The sequence below is a fragment of the Amblyraja radiata genome, chromosome 1 (genome assembly GCF_010909765.2).
Source record: "Amblyraja radiata isolate CabotCenter1 chromosome 1, sAmbRad1.1.pri, whole genome shotgun sequence".
Classification (NCBI taxonomy): Eukaryota; Metazoa; Chordata; class Chondrichthyes; order Rajiformes; family Rajidae; genus Amblyraja; species Amblyraja radiata.
The window spans coordinates 159,753,659-159,776,681 of record NC_045956.1 but is presented as its reverse complement, the minus strand read 5'-3'; the positions used below and the strand labels follow the sequence as shown (position 1 = coordinate 159,776,681).

The window sequence follows — 23,023 nt, the reverse complement described above, 5'->3', positions numbered from 1 at the left end:
AACAGCACCTCATACACTTGGGGAGTCTGCATCCTGGGGGCATGAACATTGAATTCCCCCAATTATGTTAGTCCTTACCTCTCCTCCCCTTCCTCAGCCCTCCTGCTGTCTCCTCCCATCCCCCAGCCTTCGAGCTCCTCCTCCTTTTTCCTTTCTTCTCCCCGCCCCCCCACCCCCGATCAGTCTGAAGAAGGGTTTCGGCCCGAAACGTTGCCTTTTTCCTTCGCTCCATAGCTGCTGCTGCACCCGCTGAGTTTCTCCAGCTTTTTTGTGTACCTTCGATTTTCCAGCATCTCCAGTTCCTTCTTAAACAACCTACAAACCTGCATGTCTTTGGAATGTGTGAGGAAACCTGAGCACCCGGAGAAAACCCACACGGTCACAGGGAGAATATACAAACTCCATACAGACAGGATCCGTAGAAAGGATCGAACCCGGATCTCTGGCGCTGCGCTATTGTGTTGCCCTCTTCATAAACATCGATTTCTTAAGTATCCAATGATCCATTAATCTCAGTCTTGAGTATACTCAATGAATGAGCACCCACCCACAAGCTTTAGATTTCCGAAGATTACAACCCTCTGAATGAAGACATTTCTCCTCAGTTCAGTTCCATATGGCCTACCCTCATTCTGAGATATTTTCCCTATTTGTTCACCAAGCCAACAATGTAGCCTTTCAAAGGTACTATTTATCCTGTGCATATCTGTGAAATTTAAATGTCACTGTCAAGTGAAAAGAGCCCTGGATTTTAATATCTTGTAATATTGCAAATGTGATGGTTTTATTAAACATAACAGCATGATGCCATTATTCAACTTGTGTGAATAGAGATGACTGCTTCTTGATTGTGCTAAAGAGAAATCACAAAGCTCCACGCTGCTAACTCTATGGTTAGAGGGTGACAGAGCTAGTCAAAGCCAGACTAACTTTTGTAAGTGACAACTAACCAAGGTTTTCACTGTGAATCCACCAATACTCTCCCCGTGGTAAATTATGGAAGTGAAAATGTCTTTTAACAGTCAACACCCCAACCATTGTCTCCCTTTAATTTGTATGATGGCAGAAAGAGAATAGGTTATTACAAAAATAACTAAGAACCTCAGTCATTTTTAGCTATTAAAAATGCATCCCATTCTTTTTCATAAAAGCTATATTTTTGGCCAAGCTACTCCATTAGGTGTGAGAACATTGCCCAAAAAATAGTGACATGATCTGGAGGTTGGTGAAGTGCAAAAAAATGGCAGTATCATAATTCATTCAAGCAGCAAGGTGACATATTCACTGATTAACTCCAGCTAAATTGGTCCCAAATTCCCATACAGTAAATAACTTAAAATGCACACAGGGATTTAGGCTAATAAAAAGTGACTGTGGATTGAAGGACTGTAAACAAGAGAAAGAAAAGCAAATCTAGACCAATTCTTTGATATTTATGAGAGGAATTTAATTCAGAGAAAATTTGTTGACATAAATAAAACTGTACAACAAAAGAATGGAAAATAAAATTACACAATCATGAAGATGGAATTATAAAAACGTTCCCCAATTCAGCGACATTATAGTTCTGCATCAAGCTCGATGGTAATCATGAATAGTCTTTCCGCTGACTGGACAGCACGCAACATGAAGCTTTTCACTGTACCTTGAATAAACTAAAGATAAACTAAAGATTATTTGAGGGGGAGATTTACCGCTTGAGTAAGAACGCACCAAAACATTGGTCTTGATGATCACTAGATTTAAGCAGAGCAAGAATTTCCTGACGTGGTAATATTACTCAATAGAAAAGTGCAAAAGTCAAGAGAAAATATACTGTATACTTTGTCAATCAGTATATCTCATTGTCTTGTCTGCAGTCTTAGTGAGTTTAATTTTCACTTAGTTTAGTTTACTGTCCAGCTGAGGCAGAAGGTACTTTGGCCTGGTTGCGGCCTGGTTGTGGGGAGAGGGTGGGAAACAAAAGAAAATAATCAATGCTTCGTAGGGGGTGGGCTTGAAGATCAGAGGAAGGTTTGGGGACAAGTGATTGTTAACGGAGGGTTGGGGAATGCGATTGGTGTTGAGTGGGGCATGTGTCGTAACCAAAACCACAGGACATAAGTAATGGCCTTGACTTCAGTGGGGCCTCAGAATAGAGCAGTGACATTAAAAGCGAGTTGCTTCAGGGATGACCAACATTGGGTGCTCCAGGGACAACATAATGTGACTAATCCTACAATGCTGCAAATATAGCACTGCGTGTGAAATTGCACATCAGACGTACCTCAAATGATGTAAATCAGGTCATGTGCACTTATACCAAGAAATACCGCAATGCATTTTCATTGTGGTGTAAAATAATAGAGAAATGATCACATCGTGCCTCACTCCAGACACAGTGGTGAAATTTTGGTTGCAGTACTGTGCAATCAAATATCCAAGCAAATGCGTGTTCCCTGAGCTCAGGTGCTGCCACTTGGATTTTATTTCAGCTCGTTTGATAACAAATATAAAATCCATTGGGGGTGGGAGAGTAATTAGCAGGACAAATAGTACAGAGCCCTGTGATAATGTTGTGGAGGTGTGCTCAAATTCCTGCATTGCAACGGAAGAGCGTTTATAGTTATTTGTCCAATGTGGCCGCTGCTGTCATTTTACTGCCCAGCCCTAATCTCTTTTTGAGAAGGTGGTGAAGGGACGCCTTCTTGAAAGCATTTCCACAGTGATTTTGCGAACCCAGTTCCAGGATTAGTTTCCACTAACAATGGTTTAACAGCGAAATACTTTCAAGTCAGTATGGTGTGTGCACCACCTACAGGTGGTGAAATTCAGTTAATTAAATATTCTAGAATACCAAGAAAATATTGAACTGTTGGAAAAATGTCTTTTGATCATTAATGTTTTTAAAGGAAAGAATTCTGCTGTTGTTCTCTGATCAGGTCTGTGCATCGAAACTAACAGCACAATAAATTACTTTTAACATGCACGTAAAGGGGATTTAGGATGGACCATGAATATCAACAAAGGCAACTGAATATGAAAGGACAAAAATTTGACTATCCGTATGCAGGACGTGAAACTGAAATAAATGAAACAGCTGCAAACTTTGCTGTTGTGAAAATGTAAACTCAATAATGGGAACTATTAATCTCACAGCACAAAAACAGAAGACCAAGTGTTCAGTAAAATTTTTGAACAGGCCTTACACAGAGCTAACTCCATCATGCAGGGCAGATACATTGTAATGTGAAGCTGGTTTTCTCTTGGACCAGCTAAATGGTGGGAGCTTGTCATTGTACGTCTATACTGAGTTAGATGCAACATTTTGCCCAGTGTGCACATGCAATGTAGAGGCATGGTCTTAGGTCATGACTTCACCCGTGCTTGACTACTGTTGAAATAACATATCTTCTGACCCTATAGGACTTAAACAATAGGATTTGAAGCTAATGCCAGTGTTATGAAATACGGGCAAAGTACTTTGACATTATCGCTAGTTACATTGGTGGCAAACCAATACATAAATTCAGGTGTGCAAGGAGCTATGCAAGTGCACGGTTGACAAATAATAATAGTAATATAATGGAGAAAATAGTAGGTAGATCTTGGATGCAATTACTTCTTTGTTGATGGCTATTTAGTTGTTATTTAAAAGTGTGCAGGCAAAAATGTGAAGTTATGCAACATTTTAAAATAGTTTTCAGGATAGAGTGATCGTTCAATATACAATAAATGACTTTGAAATTCTGCAAATCAAACTAACTGCAGATGCTGAAAATCCAAAACAAAAAAATGCTGGAAATACACTCAGCAGATCAGGAAGCATCTAGGGAAAGAGGTACAGAGTTGCAGTTTCAGTCTAAAGACCCGATAAGTGTTTCCAGCATTTTCTGTTCTGGTCCAGTACCAAATCTTATTGTGTTACTGTTTGTAACAAACTTTTATTGTACAATTTTGGTAAAGGATTTAAAGAGAATAGATATTTCCCTCTCTGGTTCTGAATATCATGCATGATATTGATGACATGCACACTGGTTATTGCAGCTGAACTCATTGTGTGGCTCTGCCATTTTCATTATCTACCATTTTCATTTCCTATATCACTAGCTACTTTAATTAGTATTCATTGCATTCATTCGGCCGAACGCACTATGGGAACTTCACTCACCCCCCTGCAGGAACTATACATCAGGAGGTGCAACTCCAGAGCCAACAATATCATGAGACCCCTTCCACCCCTGCAACGGACTGTTCCAGCTGCTACGGTCAGGCAAACGCCTCCGTTACCATGCGGTGAGAACGGAGAGGTTGAGAAGGAGTTTCTTCCCAGAGGCCATTCGGACTGTAAACGCCTTTCTCACCAGGGACTAACTCTACTGGACGTTTTTCCTTCCATTATTTATTATGTAAAAGAATATGTGTGTTATGATTGTGTTTATAGTTTGTTTGGTTGTTTGTCTTTTTGCACAAAAGTCCGCGAGCATTGCCACTTTCATTTCACTGCACATCTCGTATGTGTATGTGACAAATAAACTTGACTTGACTTGTAGTAAGTTAAAGTTGATGCATTCTATGAATATATCCACAATTGGGACCTTTCTGGTTTATTTAACTATACAACAACCAGGAAGGAACATTTATCCACTAAGTAATCAAATGATATCAAAGTTTTATTTTGATCTAAATCTTCCAATTGAAAATACATTTCTAAAGGAATATATTGATCAAATGACATTCTTATTTTATACTTTGCTCATAATAGTGCACATAAGGCATTTCAAAATGCAATTAAGAACCTCTGTTTACAAAGTGTTTATTGACAGTATCATTGCTAGTTTGGTAGTCAAAATATGAGCTGGACAGTACTGCCATTAAACATAATTTGTCCAGAACCAGCATAATTGTCAAATCCATTTCTTAAAGCTTTTGTTATAACTTAAATAAAACAGCGTCCCATGCTAGCTCAGTTTTTAATCTACAAATAACTTGCCTGAAGACTGCAATTCTAAAACATTTTAATTGAACATTATTATAAGCAACAAACAATATTGGTAATCTGAATATAATTAGAAAAAAAAAAGTGAGTGTTGCATTCATGGGATGTTTTGCATTTACTTTATCCCCACCCTCTCATTTTTATTATTTGGGCAGGATTATATCACTTTTTGTCCTAGACAAGCAAAGTGATTCATTTATATATGACTGACTATGAAAGAAATTGAAACATTAGCAATTATAATCATTTGCTTCCAGCCATTTGAAGCAGTACTCTGATACATGAATGGCAATATATGTTGCATCCTCAATTCCCTTTTCCTTGTGCATAACATTAACATCCTGCAGAGCTCATAAAATCTGGATGTAAGAGTCTTGCTCTTCTTATACAATTGTACCATTATCTGTGCCACCCTACCCCTACAACTCCCCACCACAATTTTCCCAAGAAACAGTGTTCAGCCCGAATCCATTGTAAAAAGCTGGACTTGCTGTGGATTCCAATATAATTCGACGGTGGAGTTGTAAGCCAATGACCAAACGTATGGAACAAAAAACTCCTCGGGTTGATCCTCTTCAACATACTTGAACTTGAGCTCTGGGAATTTCTGTGAGGATAGAAAGAGATAAACAAAAATTATTCATTTTACACACAGCATTCTGTTAGGCTGAAGAAGGGTTTCGGGCCGAAACGTCGCCTATTTCCTTCGCTCCATAGATGCTGCTGCACCCGCTGAGTTTCTCCAGCATTTTTGTGTACCTTCTGTTAGGCTCTTTAAGTAGTTTAACCTGAAGCAGATTATCTACATTCTCTACCTGATGAGGCCACTCAGACTCCACATTACTTCATAACACCCCCAAAAAAGAGTGGATCTTTTAAAACGAGGGCAGTTTCAGTTTTACAGCTGAAACCAGTTAGCATCCCTGAGTGACTGCTCCTAGTGGGTGGCCCACACTAGAGAGTGGCCATGTTGGATGCGGATGTGTGGAGGTGAAGTACTTTGTGGAGGGTAAGTGTGAGACTTTGGCTCGAGAGGCTGTTAAAAAAAAGGTGTTAAAATGTACAGTGTGGTCTAGCACAGTAATTCAACAAATCTGTGTTATTCAAGTCCAATAACCACATGATCTGAAAAGATAGTCTGCATGGGCTGAGACTAGGTAGATGACTGATCCTGCAGTTACTGCTGCAATTTGGGTCCCCACTACCGCATCCCTCCCCCACCAGTAACATGCTGTTTCTTATGGGCGAGTTTTTGCCGGGGAGTCGCCTTCATGGTCGTGAGGAGTTCCCGCATTCTGGGAACTAATCGCGGCCTCATTATGGTCACCGTGAATTTTTCAACATGTTGAAAAATTAGCGGCGACTAGAATGAAGCCGCCATGGAGAGTAGCGAGAATTATCGAGCCAGTAGGTGGGTTGCCAGATGGTCGAAGGTTTCTGGAGGTTCTCGTAAGTTGTAGCCGGTGCTGACCGGTGAATTTCATTGGCTCATTGGGGGAAAAAAACGTAAGCAGTAGTTTTCAGAACCAAGAATAACTGGTAATGTTAAATGCCCACTGAGTTTCACAGCCGTGTATCTCTGGTTTCTTAAAACCTGTCTCCACTCCTTCTCCTCCCCCCCCCCCCCCTTTTAAAGGACCTACCGTACACTGTGCTTTAGCCATCTTAATTACAGCGCAAACCTTCCTGTTAATCGTGGTGTGCGTCTGTATCAACTTGGCTTTGCACCGTGTGAATTTCAGACAGTGCTTCCCCTGCTTGCCCTGTCCCCCGCCTTTGCTGTGTGTGTGTGTGTGTGTGTGTGTGTGCGTGTGCGTGTGTGTGTGTGTCCCACTTTGACAGTCACTGTTCCAGTTTCCGGTTTTTCAGGCGACTGCCGGCAGCTTGACAGTCGCCAGCAGTCGCCTGAAAAATTGCCTAAGTGGGACAGGCCCATTAGGCCTATCTTCGGTGGTATTCAAATCTAAGAATCTCCAAAGATATGCTTCAGATTCCTAGAACTTGTAACATCTCAAAGTGAACCTGGAAACTACTTTCTACAAATTTTGTCTGAAACAGAAGTTTGTGATTTAAAGGAAAGAGTGATAATTTAAAGTACTATCATGCCAACTGAAGCTGACTCCGCTTTCTACAAAAGGACATGATTCAGATGAGAGACAGATTGTTGACCCAACACAAGGGAAACATTGACATTACTACCGAGAGATGATCAGATGCTATTACATTATTAATAGGCAGTTGCCTCCCTGCCTTTGTCATCAATGATTTAATCCTGTTGCACATTGATGGCTTGCCCAGAATGTAACTTCATCCCAATGAACAATGAAGACATCTACATTTCACAGCTCCATACAAACCACTGTACTATGCAGCTTTATCTAATATTTCTGCCAGTCTGCCAGCTGCGGGCATCAGTTAAAGGCAGTGAAATTGATCCCTCAGTATAACATAGCATGTGCAGAATAGTTGGATATTAATTAACAATAAAGTAGAATCTCATTTTCAGACCAAGTGATCATATAACCGGCATCAGCCAATATAACAGACGCTTATTAACAAAGGCCCAAAGCAATTCTTAATGGATTCCCAATGTATGTAAATCTTTACCGATATAATCTAGATGTGCAACAGTTCACAAGATCTTAAATCCCACTTCAATTAACTTACAATTGCATTCAATAGTTACAGAGTTAGTTGGTGGCCAATTTTTTTAATAACAATTTCAACATTGCAACATTTCTTCCATATACACTGTTAATGTTAAAATCCAGGCACACAAAATGAAAAATGGGTTGGGCAAAGTGCCCATGTTAGAGATTCTCAAATACATCAATTTGAAAACTTCAATACTGCAATGTAAAAATTGCAAAACAATACCAATGTATGAACTCAACGGGACAGGCAGCATCTCTGGAGAGAAGGAATTGGTGACGTTTCGGGTCGAGACCCTTCTTCAGATCTGAATAAGGGTCAGAAGAAGGGTCTCGACCTGAAACCCCACCCATTCCTTCTCTCCAGAGATGCTGCCTGTCCTGCTGAGTTATTCCATCTTTTTGTGTCTATCTTTGGTTTAAACCAGCACCTGCAGTTCCTTCTTAAGGGGCTGTCCCACTGCGGCAACCTAATCTGCGAGTTTAGACGAGTTTGCCCTCAACTCAAACTCGCAGCATGGTCGACACGTGGTCCTAGGAGGTCCTATGAGGTCACTGGAACTCTCCTTCATGCTTGAGGGAAGTTGCCGAATACGCGCGGCCTCAGCTAGGTCGCAGAAAAATGTTCAGTATGTTGAAAATTTTTCTGCAAGTAAAATTTGATCGGCATAGTTCTTTTTAACTCGTAGTGGAGTGGGGTCGCTATTTAGTTACAGATAGACGAGGTGTGTGTGTGTGTGTGTGTGTGTGTGTGGTCAAGCTCGCGGTTTAAACGCTGACGGTCCATCTAGCTCTAGGCCTTACAGACGAGTGCTCTCGAGCTTGAAGGTCGAAGACACTCTTCTTAACTCGCGGATTAGGTCGCTGCAGTGGGACAGGCCCTTAACACACCAATGTATTAACTACAGACTACACAATCCAAAAATCAAGCAATTCTCCAATGATCTAAACTCCCTCACCACCATCGCTGGTTATGACCAGAGACCCGGCTTCGATCCTGACTATGTGTGCTGTCCATAAGGAGTTTGTACGTTCATCTTGTGACTGCGTGGGTTTTTTCCAGGTGCTCCGATTTCCTCACACACTACAAAGGCAAAAAAATTGTCAAATGTCCCCAGTATGTAGGATAGAACTAATGTACAGGTGATCCAAGATTCAAGAGAGTTTATTGTCATGTGTCCCAGATAGGACAATGAAATTCTTGCGTTGTATCAGCTCAACAGAATTATAGAAGGCATGAATACGGAACAGATCAGTGTGTCCATATACCCTTGTATAAATATATACACACATGAATAAATAAAACAGATAAAGTGCAAATAAACAGATAATGGGCTATTAATGTTCAGAGTTTTGTTTGAGTTGAGTTCAGTAGCCTGATGGCTGTGGGGAAGTAGCTGTTTCTGAACCTGGACGTTGCAGTCTTCAGGCTCCTGTACCTTCTACCTGAAGGTAACGGGGAGATAAGTGAGTGGCCAGGATGGTGTGGGTCCTTTATGGTGCTGCCAGCCTTTTTGAGCCAGCGACTGCGATAGGTCCCCTCGATGGTAGTGAGGTCAGAGCCGATGATGGACTAGGCAGTGTTTACTACTTTTTGTAGTCTTTTCCGCTCCCGGGCGCTCAGGTTGCCGAACCAAGCCACGATGCAACTGGTCAGCATGCTCTCTACTGTGCACCTGTAGAAGTCAGAGAGAGTCCTCCTTGACATACTGACTCTCCGTAATCTTCTCAGGAAGTAGAGGCGCTGATGTGCTTTCTTTATGATTGCATCAGTGTTCTCGGACCAGGAGAGATCTTCAGAGATGTGCACGCCCAGGATTACAGGTCGGCATGGACTAGGTGGGTCAAAGCACCTGTTTCTGCGTTGTATGTCTGAAGTCCAAAGTAGTAGCAAGGAAATGGAGGATTTTATAGAATCATGGCATGGAAATTTATGACATAGAAAGGCGGAATTCAGCAGACTGTGTTCACACCCTACAAAAAAAGACCATGACTAATCCAGATTTTGATCTTTAGCAATGTTGATTAAAAAGACTTCATCTTCTCATCCAGGCATTTTTTAAATGTGGTGAAGGTTAGTGTCTTAAACACAGTTAGTGCATCATATAGAATTCAGATCAGGAATGCATAAGAACAGACCATTTGGACCACCATGTCTGCGTAGACTATGATACGAATCTAAGATAATCCCATCTGCCTGCACATCATCTGTTTTCCTCCATTCTGTGACTGTTCATGTTTCTGTCGAAATGCCTTAAACATTGTTATCATATCTGCTTCAGCCACCTCCCCTTTTAGCACATTCCAGGCACCCATCATTATAAAATAAAATAAAAAATCATCAGTAAAAAACCTGTCTCACAAATCTCCTTTACAAATTTTCCTTCTTACTTTAAACTTTCAGCTTTAAGTATTGGACTTTTCCACCCTGGGAAATTGACTCTATCTACCCTATCTTTGCCTCTCATTATTTTATAAGCTTCTATTAGATCACCCCTCATCCAACGTTCAACATCCTGGTGAGAGTCTTCTGGGCTCTCTCCAAAGCCTCCACATCCTTCCTACAGTGTAAGGACCAGAACCCCCCACAATACACCAAATGTGGCCTGAACTAAGTTTTATACAGCTGCAACATGACCTACCAACTTTTACACTTAAATGCCTCAACTAATGAAGACAAGCGAATCGTATGCCTTCACTGCAACACTTTTTGTCTTTATCTAAAGTTGCATCTGGACTTATCTTCTTTACAACCCTATCTGCTTGTCTTGCCACTTTCTGGAAGCTCTGAACTTGCACCCCAATATCCCCCAGTATATTAATATTGTAAAGTTTCCCCATGCATTTGATTTCCAAAAATGTAGCACCTCACATTTTGTCAGGATTAAACTCCATCAGCCATTTCTCTGCCCAAATTTCCAACAGATTTATATTCTGCTGCATCCTTTGATTCCATTATTCAATATCCACAACTCCAACAATTTTTGATTCAGCTGCAAATTTACTAATCAGATCACCTACATTTTTATCCTCATCATTAATATATATTACACTCAGACTACTTATCCAGCCGATTAAGATCCTGCTACAATTCTTAATAACCTTCTTCACTGTCTCTGTACTTACCTATATTAGTGTCATCTGCAAATCCCACAGCCCTTCTAATTTCATGTTTAAATTAACACAGAACATAGGACAGTACAGCACAGGAGCAAGCCCTCAGCCCAGGGCATGGATGGACACATGGTGTGGAAGGGTATGCATGACTGGGATGTCGTAGGCATTTCGGAAACCTAGCTAAGAGAGGGACAGGAATAGCAGTTTAATCTTCCAGGGTACAGGTGCAATAGGAGAGAGAGCTGGGGGGGGGTAAAAGAGGAGAGGATGTTGCTTTATTGATTATGGAGAATGTTACGGCAGTAGTCCAAGGTGACATTATTGATCATTTGTCCAGTAAGGCTATATAGGTGGAGTTGTAAAATAAAAAGGGGATGATCACTTTGTTGGGAGTATTTTATAGGCCCCCAAAAATTCTATGAAAATTAGAAGAGCAAATATGCCTGGAAATTGCAAATAGCTGCAAGGCTAAAAAGGTTGTTATAATAGGGGATTTTGAATTTCCCCCAATATATGTCAAGAGCTTAGATGGGGTGGAATTTATCAAATGTGTTCAGGAAGATTTCCTCAGGCAATATGTAGAGGGCTGTACAAGAGAGAGGATAAAGCCATATATACTCTTCGGGAATTGGGAAGGCAAGTGACTGAAGTGTCAGTGGGTGAACCTTTTGGGACCATGGTTCTATTAGCTTTAAAATAATTATGGATAAAGACAGGGCATGCACGTTAAAATCCTGAATTGGGCCAAGGCCAACATTGACAGTATTTGACAGGAATTTGCTAAAGTTTGTGGGCAAAGGAATGCCTGGAAAGTGGGATGCTTTTAAAAGTGTGAGATCAAGAGTTCAAGGCATGCATGTTCCTTTTAAGAGTGAAGCCCAAGGCAGCGGTGCAGGCTCGAAGGGCCGAATGGCCTACTCCGGCATCTATTTTCCATGTTTCTATGTAAGGAAAACTGGATGATGAGAGAAATTGAGTTTGTACGTTCTCCCTGTGACCACATGGGTACTCCGTTTTTTCCCCCCACACTCCAATGGTGTGCAGGGTTGTAGGTTAATTAAATTTGTAAATTATCCCTTGTGTGTAGGACAGTGCTAGTGTATAGTGTGATCGCTAGTTGGCTTGGGCTGAAGAGTCTGTTTCTATGCTGTATCTCTATAGTATAAAGACTAAACTAGAGAGAGAATAGGGCTCCCAAAAACCAAAGTGGTCATCTCTGTGTGGAGCCGTAGGAGATAGGCCTGGTCTTCAATGAGCATTTCTTTACCATGGAGAAAGACATGAAGACAGGAAAACTCGGGACAGTTAATGGAGATGTCTGGAGGAGGTGCTGACTGTCCTAAGGCGTATGAAGGTAGACAAATCTCTCGTGCCTGATCAGATATATCCAGGGACACTGTGGAAAGTATCCCCGGATATATCTAATCAGGGCCAAAGAGAAGAAATTGCAGGTGCCATGCCTGAGACATATGAATCGTCATTAGACACTGGGAAAAACCTTGGGAACTATAAACCAGTGATCCTAACATCTGTGGTAGTCAAGTTACTGGAGGGATGTCAGAGGGTTAAGATATATATGCATTTGGATAGACAGGGGGTAGTCAGCATGATTTTGTACTTGGGAGATAGTGTCTTACGAATCTGATTGAGCTTTTTAAAGAAGTAAACAAAAAAGGTTGATGGGGCAAAGCCGTAAATGTTGTTTGTATGGTCTTCAGCAAGGCATTTCATAAGGTTCCACATGGCAGGCTGCTCTGGAAGGTTATGTCGCATGGGATCTAAGGAGAACTAACCGGCTGCATAGAGAATTGGCTTCAGGGAAGGAAACAGAGGGTATAAGTGGAAGGATGGTTTTCAGACTGGTAGGATCGGTGCTGGGACCATTGATGTTTGTGGTTTACATTAATGATTTTGCAAATGTAGAAGGCATGATTAGTAAGTTTGCTGATGACATTAAAGTGAGTGATATTGTAGATTGTGAAGATTAAATTACAGTGGGATCTTGATCAGTTGGGCCAATTTGCTGAGAAATGGTTAATGTAATTTAATGCAGATAAATGCAAGGTGTTTCATTTTGGGAAGTCAAAGCAGGGCAGGACCGTCACAGTGAATGGCAAAGCCGAGGGAAGTGTCGTAGAGCAGAGGGATCTAGGAGTGCAAGTACATTGTTCCTTGAAAATGGCACCACAGGCAGATAGAGTGTTCACGAAGGCTTTCGGTACATTGGCCTTCAACAGTCAGGGTATTGAGTACTGAAAGTGGGATGTTATGTAATAGTTGTACAAGAAGTTGGTGAGACTATACTTGGAGTATTGTGTTCATTTTTGGTCACACGGCGATAGGAAGAATGTTGTTATGGCAGAAGGAGTGCAGAGAAGATTTATGAGGATGTTGTCACTTGAGACCTGATTTATAAGGAGAGGTTGGACATGCTAGGACTTTATTCCTTGGAGTGCAGCATGATGAGGGATGATCTTATAGAAGTGTACAACATTATTAGGGAATTCTTAAAACATCTCCTCATCACCTTCTGCAGTATTAACATAATGTGTGTTGCTGCTAAACTAAGGCAAGTATCTCATTTGTATTCTTAACCACCTTATCAACTTAACTTGCTACAGGCGGGAACCTATGAATATATAGTTCATGAGTCTTCTGTTCATTTACATGGCAGCAGACTATCAGATAAAATGTATTCCCAAATTAAGCAATTAAGTCATCAAAGAACTATCACCAAAAATATAAAAAATATGGATCCTGCGATATCAAGACTACAGTGCAATGGCCCAAAACTTTCAACAATCTCCCAGCATCTTTGAACTCTTTCACGGGCATTCGCAGGGTTTGTCATCTGCCCACCCTTTATCTACAGCAGATCTCATGAACCAAACCAACCAACAGGCGGAAATTGGAGGAACAGCACCTCATATTCCGTCTGGGGTCCTTGCGTCCCCTTGGCATCAACATTGAATTCTCCCAATTTGGCTAGCCCGTGCTGTCCCCTCCCCCCCTCCCCTCCCCTTCCTTCACCCTCTAGCTGTCTCCTCCCATCCGCCCGCCCTCGGGCTCCTCCTCCTCCTCCCTTTGTCCTTCTTTCTTTCCCCACCCCCTATCAGTCTGAAGAAGGGTTTCGGCCCGAAACGTCGCCTATTTCCTTCGCTCCATAGATGCTGCTGCACCCGCTGAGTTCCCCCAGCAATTTTGTGTACCAACCATATTCTTCATTTGGATCAACGAATAAGTGTGCACCAAGGGATAAAAACAGACAATACTGGAATCACTTGGTAGGCCAGGCAGCATCTATGATGCAAATTGAAAAAAATGATAGCAATTGAAATGTACTCCAAAGACAAATTTGAATATTTTGAAATATATAATTGTCCAGCTACTTGAAGCTGCTTTCCCTCAGAAGTAAATATACTGACATATTTTCATTATTACTGTCATTAATAAAAATAAATATTACCTTTTCACAAACAGTCAAAAGGGAGCTCAGAAACCCTGGGTGTAGCTGGGAGAGAAGGCCAGATACCTCTACTCATTCACAACTGTTTAATGGCCAACCCATAATTTATGCATAGCCTTACTTATTTTACAAGGCTGGGCAAAATAGGACAGTGAGAAAGATGCACACTGGCCAGAGGTATACACAGGTTAAGCTTGTGATACACAAAATACTATTGATACAGCTAGCACTGAATGTTGATTTGATGTGCTGAATTTTTGTTTAGTTTAGTTACAGCGTGGAAACAGGTCCCTCGGCTCACTGAGTCCGTACCGACCAGTGATCCCTGCACACTATCCTACACACACTAGGGACAATTTACAATATTCCCAAGCCAATGAACCTACAAACCTGTATGCCTTTGGTCTGTGGGAGAAAATCGGATCTCTCGGAGAAAGCCTGCGCAGATCACGGGGAGAACGTACAAACTCCATACAGACTGCACCTGTAGTCAGGATCGAACCCGGGACTCTGGCACTGTAGGGCAGCAACTCTACCGCTGCGCCACCGTGCTGCCCATGGGATGGATATTACGCAAGAATTGTATGCATGAACGCATCCTTATACGCAATTATTTCCTCATGAGAAGACTAATTTATTTGCTGAAAGGAAAGAAATTACATTTTTCAATATCTTGTGCCCTGATAATGCTTATCTCACTGTGATTGTGACTCAATTTCCCATGACTTATGATGTGTCGCAAAGTCACCTACTTTGGAGCGTGGTTCAATGGAGAAAAACTCCAAGGAATGGAAATACAGCAGCAATTATTCACCACATGTACAAGTTTATTGGGGAATGCAGTGTACATTAATCGCCTAATTAGTGACATGAGCTCAGCTTATTCCGTAATTGAGCACACACACACACATGTGCTCCTTGTGACTGCACGGGTTTCCCCCGAATAGTCAAATTTCCCCCCACATCTCAAAGATGTGCAGATCTGCAAAAAGGTCCCTCATGTTTAAGGAATAGATGGGAAAGTGGGATAACAGAATTAGAAGAATGGATGATTAATAATCAGCATGGACAGTTAGCCGAAGGGCCTGTTTCCATGCTCTGTCTATAAATTCTAAACCATCTTGTTTACATTCAATGGAAACTCCCAAATATAGTTCATATGGTCTGCTAGTGATTGCCATCACAGCTTGAAAATCCTAAATGAATATTGGAACAGAATGCACCCCACTTGCGCGGCCGGCAAGTCGGAATGCGACTGCAATGTTTTTAAAGTTCAAAATGGCAATGACCTGTAAAATATAAGATCAATGTGAACGCATATCACTCTCCCTCTTCAGTTCCCTATTCCCCTCCTCCATTCCTCCCTCTCCCCACCCTCCACCAACCCTCCTCTGCTCCCTCCCCTCACCCCCTCCCTCCCCTCCTCCATTACCTCACCATCCCTCTTCCTACCCAATCCTGCTCCATTCCCCCTCAACCCCAGCACTCCCTCCCCCTCCTCTTCACCCTCCTTCTTTCCCCTCTCCTCCTACCCTCTCCCACTCCCTCCCTCACCTCACTGCTCCCTCACTCTCCTTTCCCCTACTCAGTCACACCCTTCCTCCATCCATAACCCCTCTCCCCTCCCTACCGCCCTCCTCTCCTTCTATCCCCCTGCTCCCCCACTCCTCACCCCCTCTCCCACTCCCTCCCTCACCTCACTGCTCCCTCCCTCTCCTATCCCCTAGCCTGTCACACCCTTCTTCCATCCATAACCCCTCTCCCCTCCCTACCGCCCTCCTCTCCTTCTATCCCCCTGCTCCCCCACTCCTCACCTCCCCTCGATCCCACCCCTCACTCTCCCTCCTCACCTCCCCCACTTCCCTCCCCACCCCCCTCTCCCTGTATCTCCCTGCTCCCACACCTCCCACAATGAAAATCACGATTCAAATAAAAAATAAAACCTCCCCGCTATCCCACCCCCCCCCCCCCCCCCACAATGAAAATCGCGTTTTTTCTTTATAATAACCTAAACACAATGTTTAATGAAAATGAACCAGTATACTCAATGGGCTGAATAGCCTCCTTTAATATCTTAAGAGATATATAATATAAAAATATCTATGATTTAAACAAAATAATAGAAAGATATGTATATTTATTTCAAAACAGCTGGCAGAAGTGAAATGCGATCAATTTGGGGTGTCTTAAAGTATAAAGGTTTGTGAACATATAAGAACACAAATGAATAAAGCTTATAATTCAGAAAAATATGGTTTTTACTGGAAAGACTTAGCAGATCAGATAACATTAGTGGAAAGGCTGAAGACTGCTTTCCAGATATCTGATGAAAGTCTTTGATCGAAAAGTCAGTTTCTCTTTCCACATGTGCTACCTGAACTGCTGAGTCTTTCCAGAATGTTCTGTTTTATTTCCAATCCCCAGCAGAAGTAGTGTTTTTTAATGTTAAGATTGAGAAGAAATACCAAAGTTCCAATAATGGTTCAACAGAAAGACATTGGTCATTGTGATATGGTCATAATGCCACACAAGCCCCAGAAATACTCAAGAGGAAGTAGACAGTGCACAAAGAGGCTCACACTTTCTGACTGCTCCTGTATTGTTCCTGAAATGCTAAAAGTAGGCACAGGAGTTTCAGAGGCTAATCATTTCACTAGCTCTCCATATTACCTTTGCTACATGTATTTCATGAACTGAGACCCCAGATTCTTCTGCATTGTAATATTTAGCAACACAGTGGTGCAGTGGTAGTATTCAGGCTGAGCTGCTGAGTATTTCCAGCATTTTGTTTTTATATTTTTAACTTTTGCAATGTGATAGGCATTAAATGCACCCAAGACAAGATTATATTAACGCTGTGCGCACTCTGTATTGTTTTCATATTAGGTATCTCTGCAAAAGTATCAAAATGGGTTTGAACTCTCTGGGTCTAGGAAAGGCTTAAAACATGGATAACAGTGACTAATTTTGATGAGAATCACAATTTTCATCTTGTGTTTTTGATCTTGGTATTGCATTGAAGTTAAACAAAAACAAACAATAAATATGGAGCATATGGAACTATATTTAAAAAAACAGTTTTTAAAGTAACTACCCGATTCATCCCACTCAACCCTCTTACATGCAAAACTTACCGCCAGCATTTAGTGATTTCTCTTTTGAAAGTGATTATTCAATTTGCTTTTATTATCTATACTGGCAGCAGATCCAGATTCAAACTATTCACTGTACAAAAGTCTGAAGAAGGGTTTCGGCCCGAAACGTCGCCTATTTCCTTCGCTCCATAGATGCTGCTGCACCCGCTGAGTTTCCCCAGCAATTTTGTGTACCACTGTACAAAAGTGTTCTCTGTTTCTGGTTACACTGTAGCATTCTTGGCTAAAGTATTCTCCTTTATGCCTTTTCCAAGTATCGCTCTGCAATGTTAGCTATTCTATCTTTCTCATTGACCCTCCCTTTTCTTGATTTCCTCCTACAACTGTGGGTACCCGTTCACTTATTATTTGTTCATATTTTGGCTGTACATTCCAAATCTCATGGCATGGATACCCATAGATTGTGGCAAGGCTTGCGTACTATAACAGGTTACAAAGCAAAGTTGGGCAGTATCACTGGCAACAATCAATTCCTCCCAGGTGAACTCATTGCATTCTAAGGCCTCTTTGAGCAGAAGGGCAATGGAAGAACACCACTTGCCCACCAGTCTCAGGTGTGCCTGTACCAACGGTTACTTTGGCAGACGTAAGGTCGGCCTTCCTAAGAGAGAATGCGTGGAAAGCAACTGGTCTGGATGGCCTCCCTACCTGCGTCCTAAGGATCTATGCAGATCAGCTGGCTGACATTCACAGACATTTGTTTTATATCTCACTACTCCATTCAGAGGTCACCATTTGCTTCAAGTAGATCACTATCACCCCAATGCCAAGGGAAAGTAAGTAAGTTAGCACACCTTATTGATTATCGTCCACTGGCTCTGACTTCCATTATCATGAAGTGCTTTGAGAGACTGGTGATGCCACATGTGAAGTCTAGCCACCCATAGTCGATTGCAGTTTGCTTACCATCGCAACAGGTCCACAACAGACGCCATCCTCCTGGCCTTAAACCCATCTCTGGAACACCTCCTAGACAATAAGGACTCCTACATTAGACTTCTATATATTGACTATAGCTCCATCTTCAACACCATCATCCCATCCAAACTTATCTCCAAACTCCTGGAACTAAGAATCACCCCCCCCCCCCCCCTCCCCAACGCTACCACGGGATCGTCAACTTTCTGACCCACAGGCCACAATCAGTGAGTATAGGTGACAACACTTCCTACACAATAATTTTCAACACTGCTGCCCCGCAAGAGTGCGTTCTCAGTCCCCCATTGAACATTCATGATTGTACAACCAAATTCGGCTCTAACTCCATCCACAAGTTTGGAGATGACACCACTGTGGTGGGCCGGATCACGAGCAATGATGAGATGGAGTACAGGAAAGAGATAGAGAACTCAGCAGCATGATGTCAGGACATTAATCTCTACCTCAATGTCATCAAGGTGAAGGAGCTAAATATCGGCTTTATGAAGCATGGTGGATTTCATGCCCCAATCTGCTTCAATGGTGTCGAAGTGGAAATGATTCAAGTTCCTTCACACTTTTAATCAACTATCTAATGTGAATCAACCACATTTATATGCTGAGTTACTCCGGCATCTGCAGTTCCTTCCTACACATTGATGCAACAGCCCAGAAGGCACACCGACGCCTCTACTTCCTGAGGAGACAAAGAAAATTTGTCATGTCTCCAATGACTTTTACAAACCGCTACAGATGCATTATGCACAGCAAACTGTGAGGATGCGTCACAGATTCGTTCGGGAACAGCTCTGCCCAAGGCTGCAAAAAATTACAGAGAGTTGTAGATGTAGGCCACTTTATCACACCACCATTGACTCCATCTACACTTCTCACTGCCTCAGAAAAGCAGCCAACATAATTAAAGACTTGTCTCACCCCAGTCATTCTTTCTTTTCCCTGATCCTGCCAGGCAGATGGCACAGAAGCTTGAAAGTGTGCATCACCAGATTCAGGAACAGCTTCTTAAACCCTGTTATCAGGCTTCTGAACAGTCCTTCCATAAGACGGGATACTGTTCTATTCACCTCTATCCCATTGCAGACCTTGGACTTTGTCTATACAACTGATGCACTACAATGCTGAGATCTATATTCTGCACTCTGTACTATCCCTTTTGCTCGATCTATTGTACTTAAGTTTGGTTTGATTACATTTACATATAGTACTAGACTAAGTTCACACGGGAGGGCTGGTTCCCCAATGCAATATTCCATCTCTCCACCAATTCCAATATTGGTGGCCAGTGGGGGGGCGGGGGTGGCTTTCTGGAGCGCTAATATGGGTGTTGTGGGTTGAAGGGACTGGTTTCCAGAGGGCTAGTATGGACATTGTGAGCTGAATGGATTCTTGGGCTGGCAGCTCAGTCACTCAGGGCTGGTGGACTGGCAGCTCAGAAACTGCCAGAAATTTTGCCCAAAACAGGTGAGAGACTCCGTGAGAGAGAAGGGGGAGAGGGTGGAGAAACAATTTTAGACATTTATCATCTATTTCTGCAGATCACAGCAATGAAGGAGGAAAGTCTATCCTGGCCTGGATCTCACAGTGAGCTAATGAAGGGAGGGAGAAAAATACTGGGGTGAGGTTTAATACTTGAGATGGGCCGAAGGGACTCCTCCTGGGCTAGTACAGGCCTGATGGGCTGAAGAGACTCTTTATATTTAAAAAAAACCTGAAATCTCAGTGAAGCACTTTTTCTGCACTTTTCATGGCCTGGCACGGGCCTTTTGCCCAAAATGCCCGTATTAGCCCAGGAAGAGCATTTTGGCCCAAAAGGGACTGGTTTCTCGGCTAATAGGGGCCTTGTGGGCCGAAATTAGTGGTTTCAGACAGGCCAAACAACTCATTTCATTTCCATTGCCATTTCAGTTTCAAGCACAGGGCTGGCCAAACAACTCATTTTATTTTCATTAAGGGCTAACAAATCATTTATTGCAAGTACATTGCAGACTCACAGTTCAGTTGACTCACAGCAGAATCACAGTTGTGGCCACTCCCTCGCGATCTTCCAGAGTGACTGACTCATGTCCTCCCCCCCCCCCCAGCGTTGTTATAGTCCTTCCCCCACCCCCCTAGAAGGTGCGTTGTCTTCATCATGGTGATTGACAGACGAGAGGACCAATTAGCTGATCTCAAGATGTTTTAAACATTCATAACTTTATGTTTCATTGATCGGAAAAACCTCGGGGCTGCCTCAGCGGAGGAGGACTGAGTAAGATGGCCAAAAATCATAGCAATATACGGTAGAGTTTTCTCTAAAATCAATATACAGCGCAGACAGGAAGTGGTCAAGATGAGACTTTAGTTATATAGATATCTGATCTGTTTAGATAGCATGCAAAACAAAGCTTTGCACTGCACTTCAGTACACGTGACAATAGTAAACATAAACATAAATATAATTAAAAGTCTCCTTTTGCTCATTAGAGTGAAAGATTTCACTGATTTTAGTTTTCACTTTTGCAAGCATCATAGGCATTAAATGTACCCAAGTCAAGAATATATTTATGCAAATCCCTGAAAATTAGGGTTTTGTAAGTATGGAAAAGTATAAATTATTGCTTACTTAAATGCCACTTTGATTTGTAGAGCCAAGAGTCAAGACTGTTTAATTGTCATATGTACCGAAAACAGAACAATTACATTCTTACAAGCAGCAGCAAAACAGGTCTGTAAACACATAAGATCTGTGCTGTGAGATACACCCGTATATCAAACACAATGAAAAAAATGATTGCAGACTCAAAGGCAACTACTCCAAGTTCTTACAACAGTTGCACAATTATTAATCAGGTAAAGAGATCAAACCTGCTGTGAAGGGAACAGGCAGGTCAAAAAAATAGGTTCCTTGTAAATATCAGACTTGAGAAGCTGCATCAGTGTAGGCCACCCAACACAAACCGCTAATGAATACATTCAGGAAACAGACTCAAAAATGTGGTTTGCTGCAAAGAAATGCTTGGGCCTGAGATAGCATCTCCAGAGCAAGCTTAGTCTCCATTCAAATATGCCGATGCGAGATGTGGAGCAATTGCTTTTCCTTTTGCAAACTCTCATCCTAGCCATGATACATATCAGAGAACAAGCCAACCCACAGGCAGACAGGCCCCGACTTGAAAGAAAAAGAGAAAAAAAAAGTTTAATAAAGTACATTAAAGTAGACAAAGTAAAAAATAGCAAAAAAAAAGATAAAATAAAAATTACGGATAGCTGCAATGAAAAATAACACCAGCCTTCTCCATTTCTATAAATGAGTGTGGTAACTTCTATTACCGTCATGGACGGAAATAACTAACACCATAACAATAAACAGAGCAACAGACACAGACATACTGTCACCATCCAATACTTCCCCAATCTGATTGGCCCAGTCACTTCCCTTATCTGCTGTAGTTGGGATGTGTTGTCTGACATCCCCTCCACAGTGAAAATGGGAATTATTGCTTAATTCAGTTTTCACTTTAACCCTTTAAACTATGCAGTCACGAAAGACTGTTCTCAAATTAAAGTTTCCTTTGTAGCAATAATTTCTGCAATGACAGAACCACCAACATAGTGTTGGCTTAAATGAGAAATTGCATTACGCTCAGATATGATGCAATTTACTCACCGTCCTGGCTCACTATTAAGAAGGGCTACTTTGGAAGAGGGTCAAAATATAGCTACATCACAGGCACTAATGAGACAACACTTCCAGTAACATCAATTGCTTCCCATGCTTCAAAAACAAGCCTTTAAGCACCGCCAACAGACAACACTTCCTACACCAGTGTTTCTCCAAGACATGGGAAATGTTCTGAAGTTTAACGTGGTACAACGACATAAATTCTGCAGGTGTGTGATGCCTTGCTATGCCCCTAATTATTACATTCATCTTCTAGGCAGAACCTTTAAGTTGTAAGCTACCCATTCCTACCTATTGAGTTGTAAACTACCCCATTCATGCCTTTGATAACAAAAGATAAGATAACAAAATGGTGTGAAATTTAATTTTCCAGTTTCAGGTAACTCATACCTCTGGTATTATCCTCCCACATATACTCACCCATCCAGCGAGTTTTGCTCACCTCCCCCATTCCAACCCCCGTCCACTCCCATCACCTGGTTCCATTTGTCAGTCATTGAAACAGGCCCTTTAGCCTTACTCATCCATGTTGACCAAGGTGCCTTTCTGAACTCGACTCATTTGCCTGCATTTTGTTCATATCCTGCCTAACCTTTATGGGCCTTATGGACTTTTTAGGCGAGTGCAGCTTGCCCTGGCCCCGGCCTTTGCGATGTGTTTGTGTGTGTGTGTGTGTGTGTGTGAGTGTGTGTGTGTGTTCCATTCTGACAGTCGCCGTTCCAGTTCCCGGTTTTCAGGAGACTGACGGCAACTTGAAGTCCACTGAAAAATCGCCTAAGTGGGACAGGCCCATTATCCTTTCTGACCAAAATAATTTTTGAACATTAGAATTGTACCTGCCTGTACCACTTTTTTTGGCTGCTCGTTCCATATATCCACAACCCTCCGTGTTAAAGGTTTGCTCTTCATGTGTCCTTCAAAATTTTCCTCTCTCATCTTAAACCACGCTCTCTATGTTTTAGACTCTAGTACCCTAGAAAATGTGACCATCCATGTTATTGATGCCCCTCATGAGTTTATAAAACTTCTATATGGTTACCGCTCTATCTCCTTTCT

At 42.0% G+C, this 23,023-nt stretch overlaps 1 protein-coding gene across 3 annotated transcripts in view; it reads right to left on the bottom strand.

The window, feature by feature from the left end:
- Positions 1-4,634: 4,634 nt before the first annotated feature.
- The window catches only part of dym (dymeclin), a 327,900-nt gene continuing 309,511 nt past the window's right edge, over positions 4,635-23,023 (bottom strand). For all 3 annotated transcript variants that reach the window (XM_033033648.1, XM_033033656.1, XM_033033666.1), the window contains one exon: positions 4,635-5,585. In XM_033033648.1, coding sequence (XP_032889539.1) covers positions 5,436-5,585 — 150 coding nt within the window. In that variant the 3' untranslated portion in view covers positions 4,635-5,435. The remainder of the gene's footprint in view (positions 5,586-23,023) is intronic.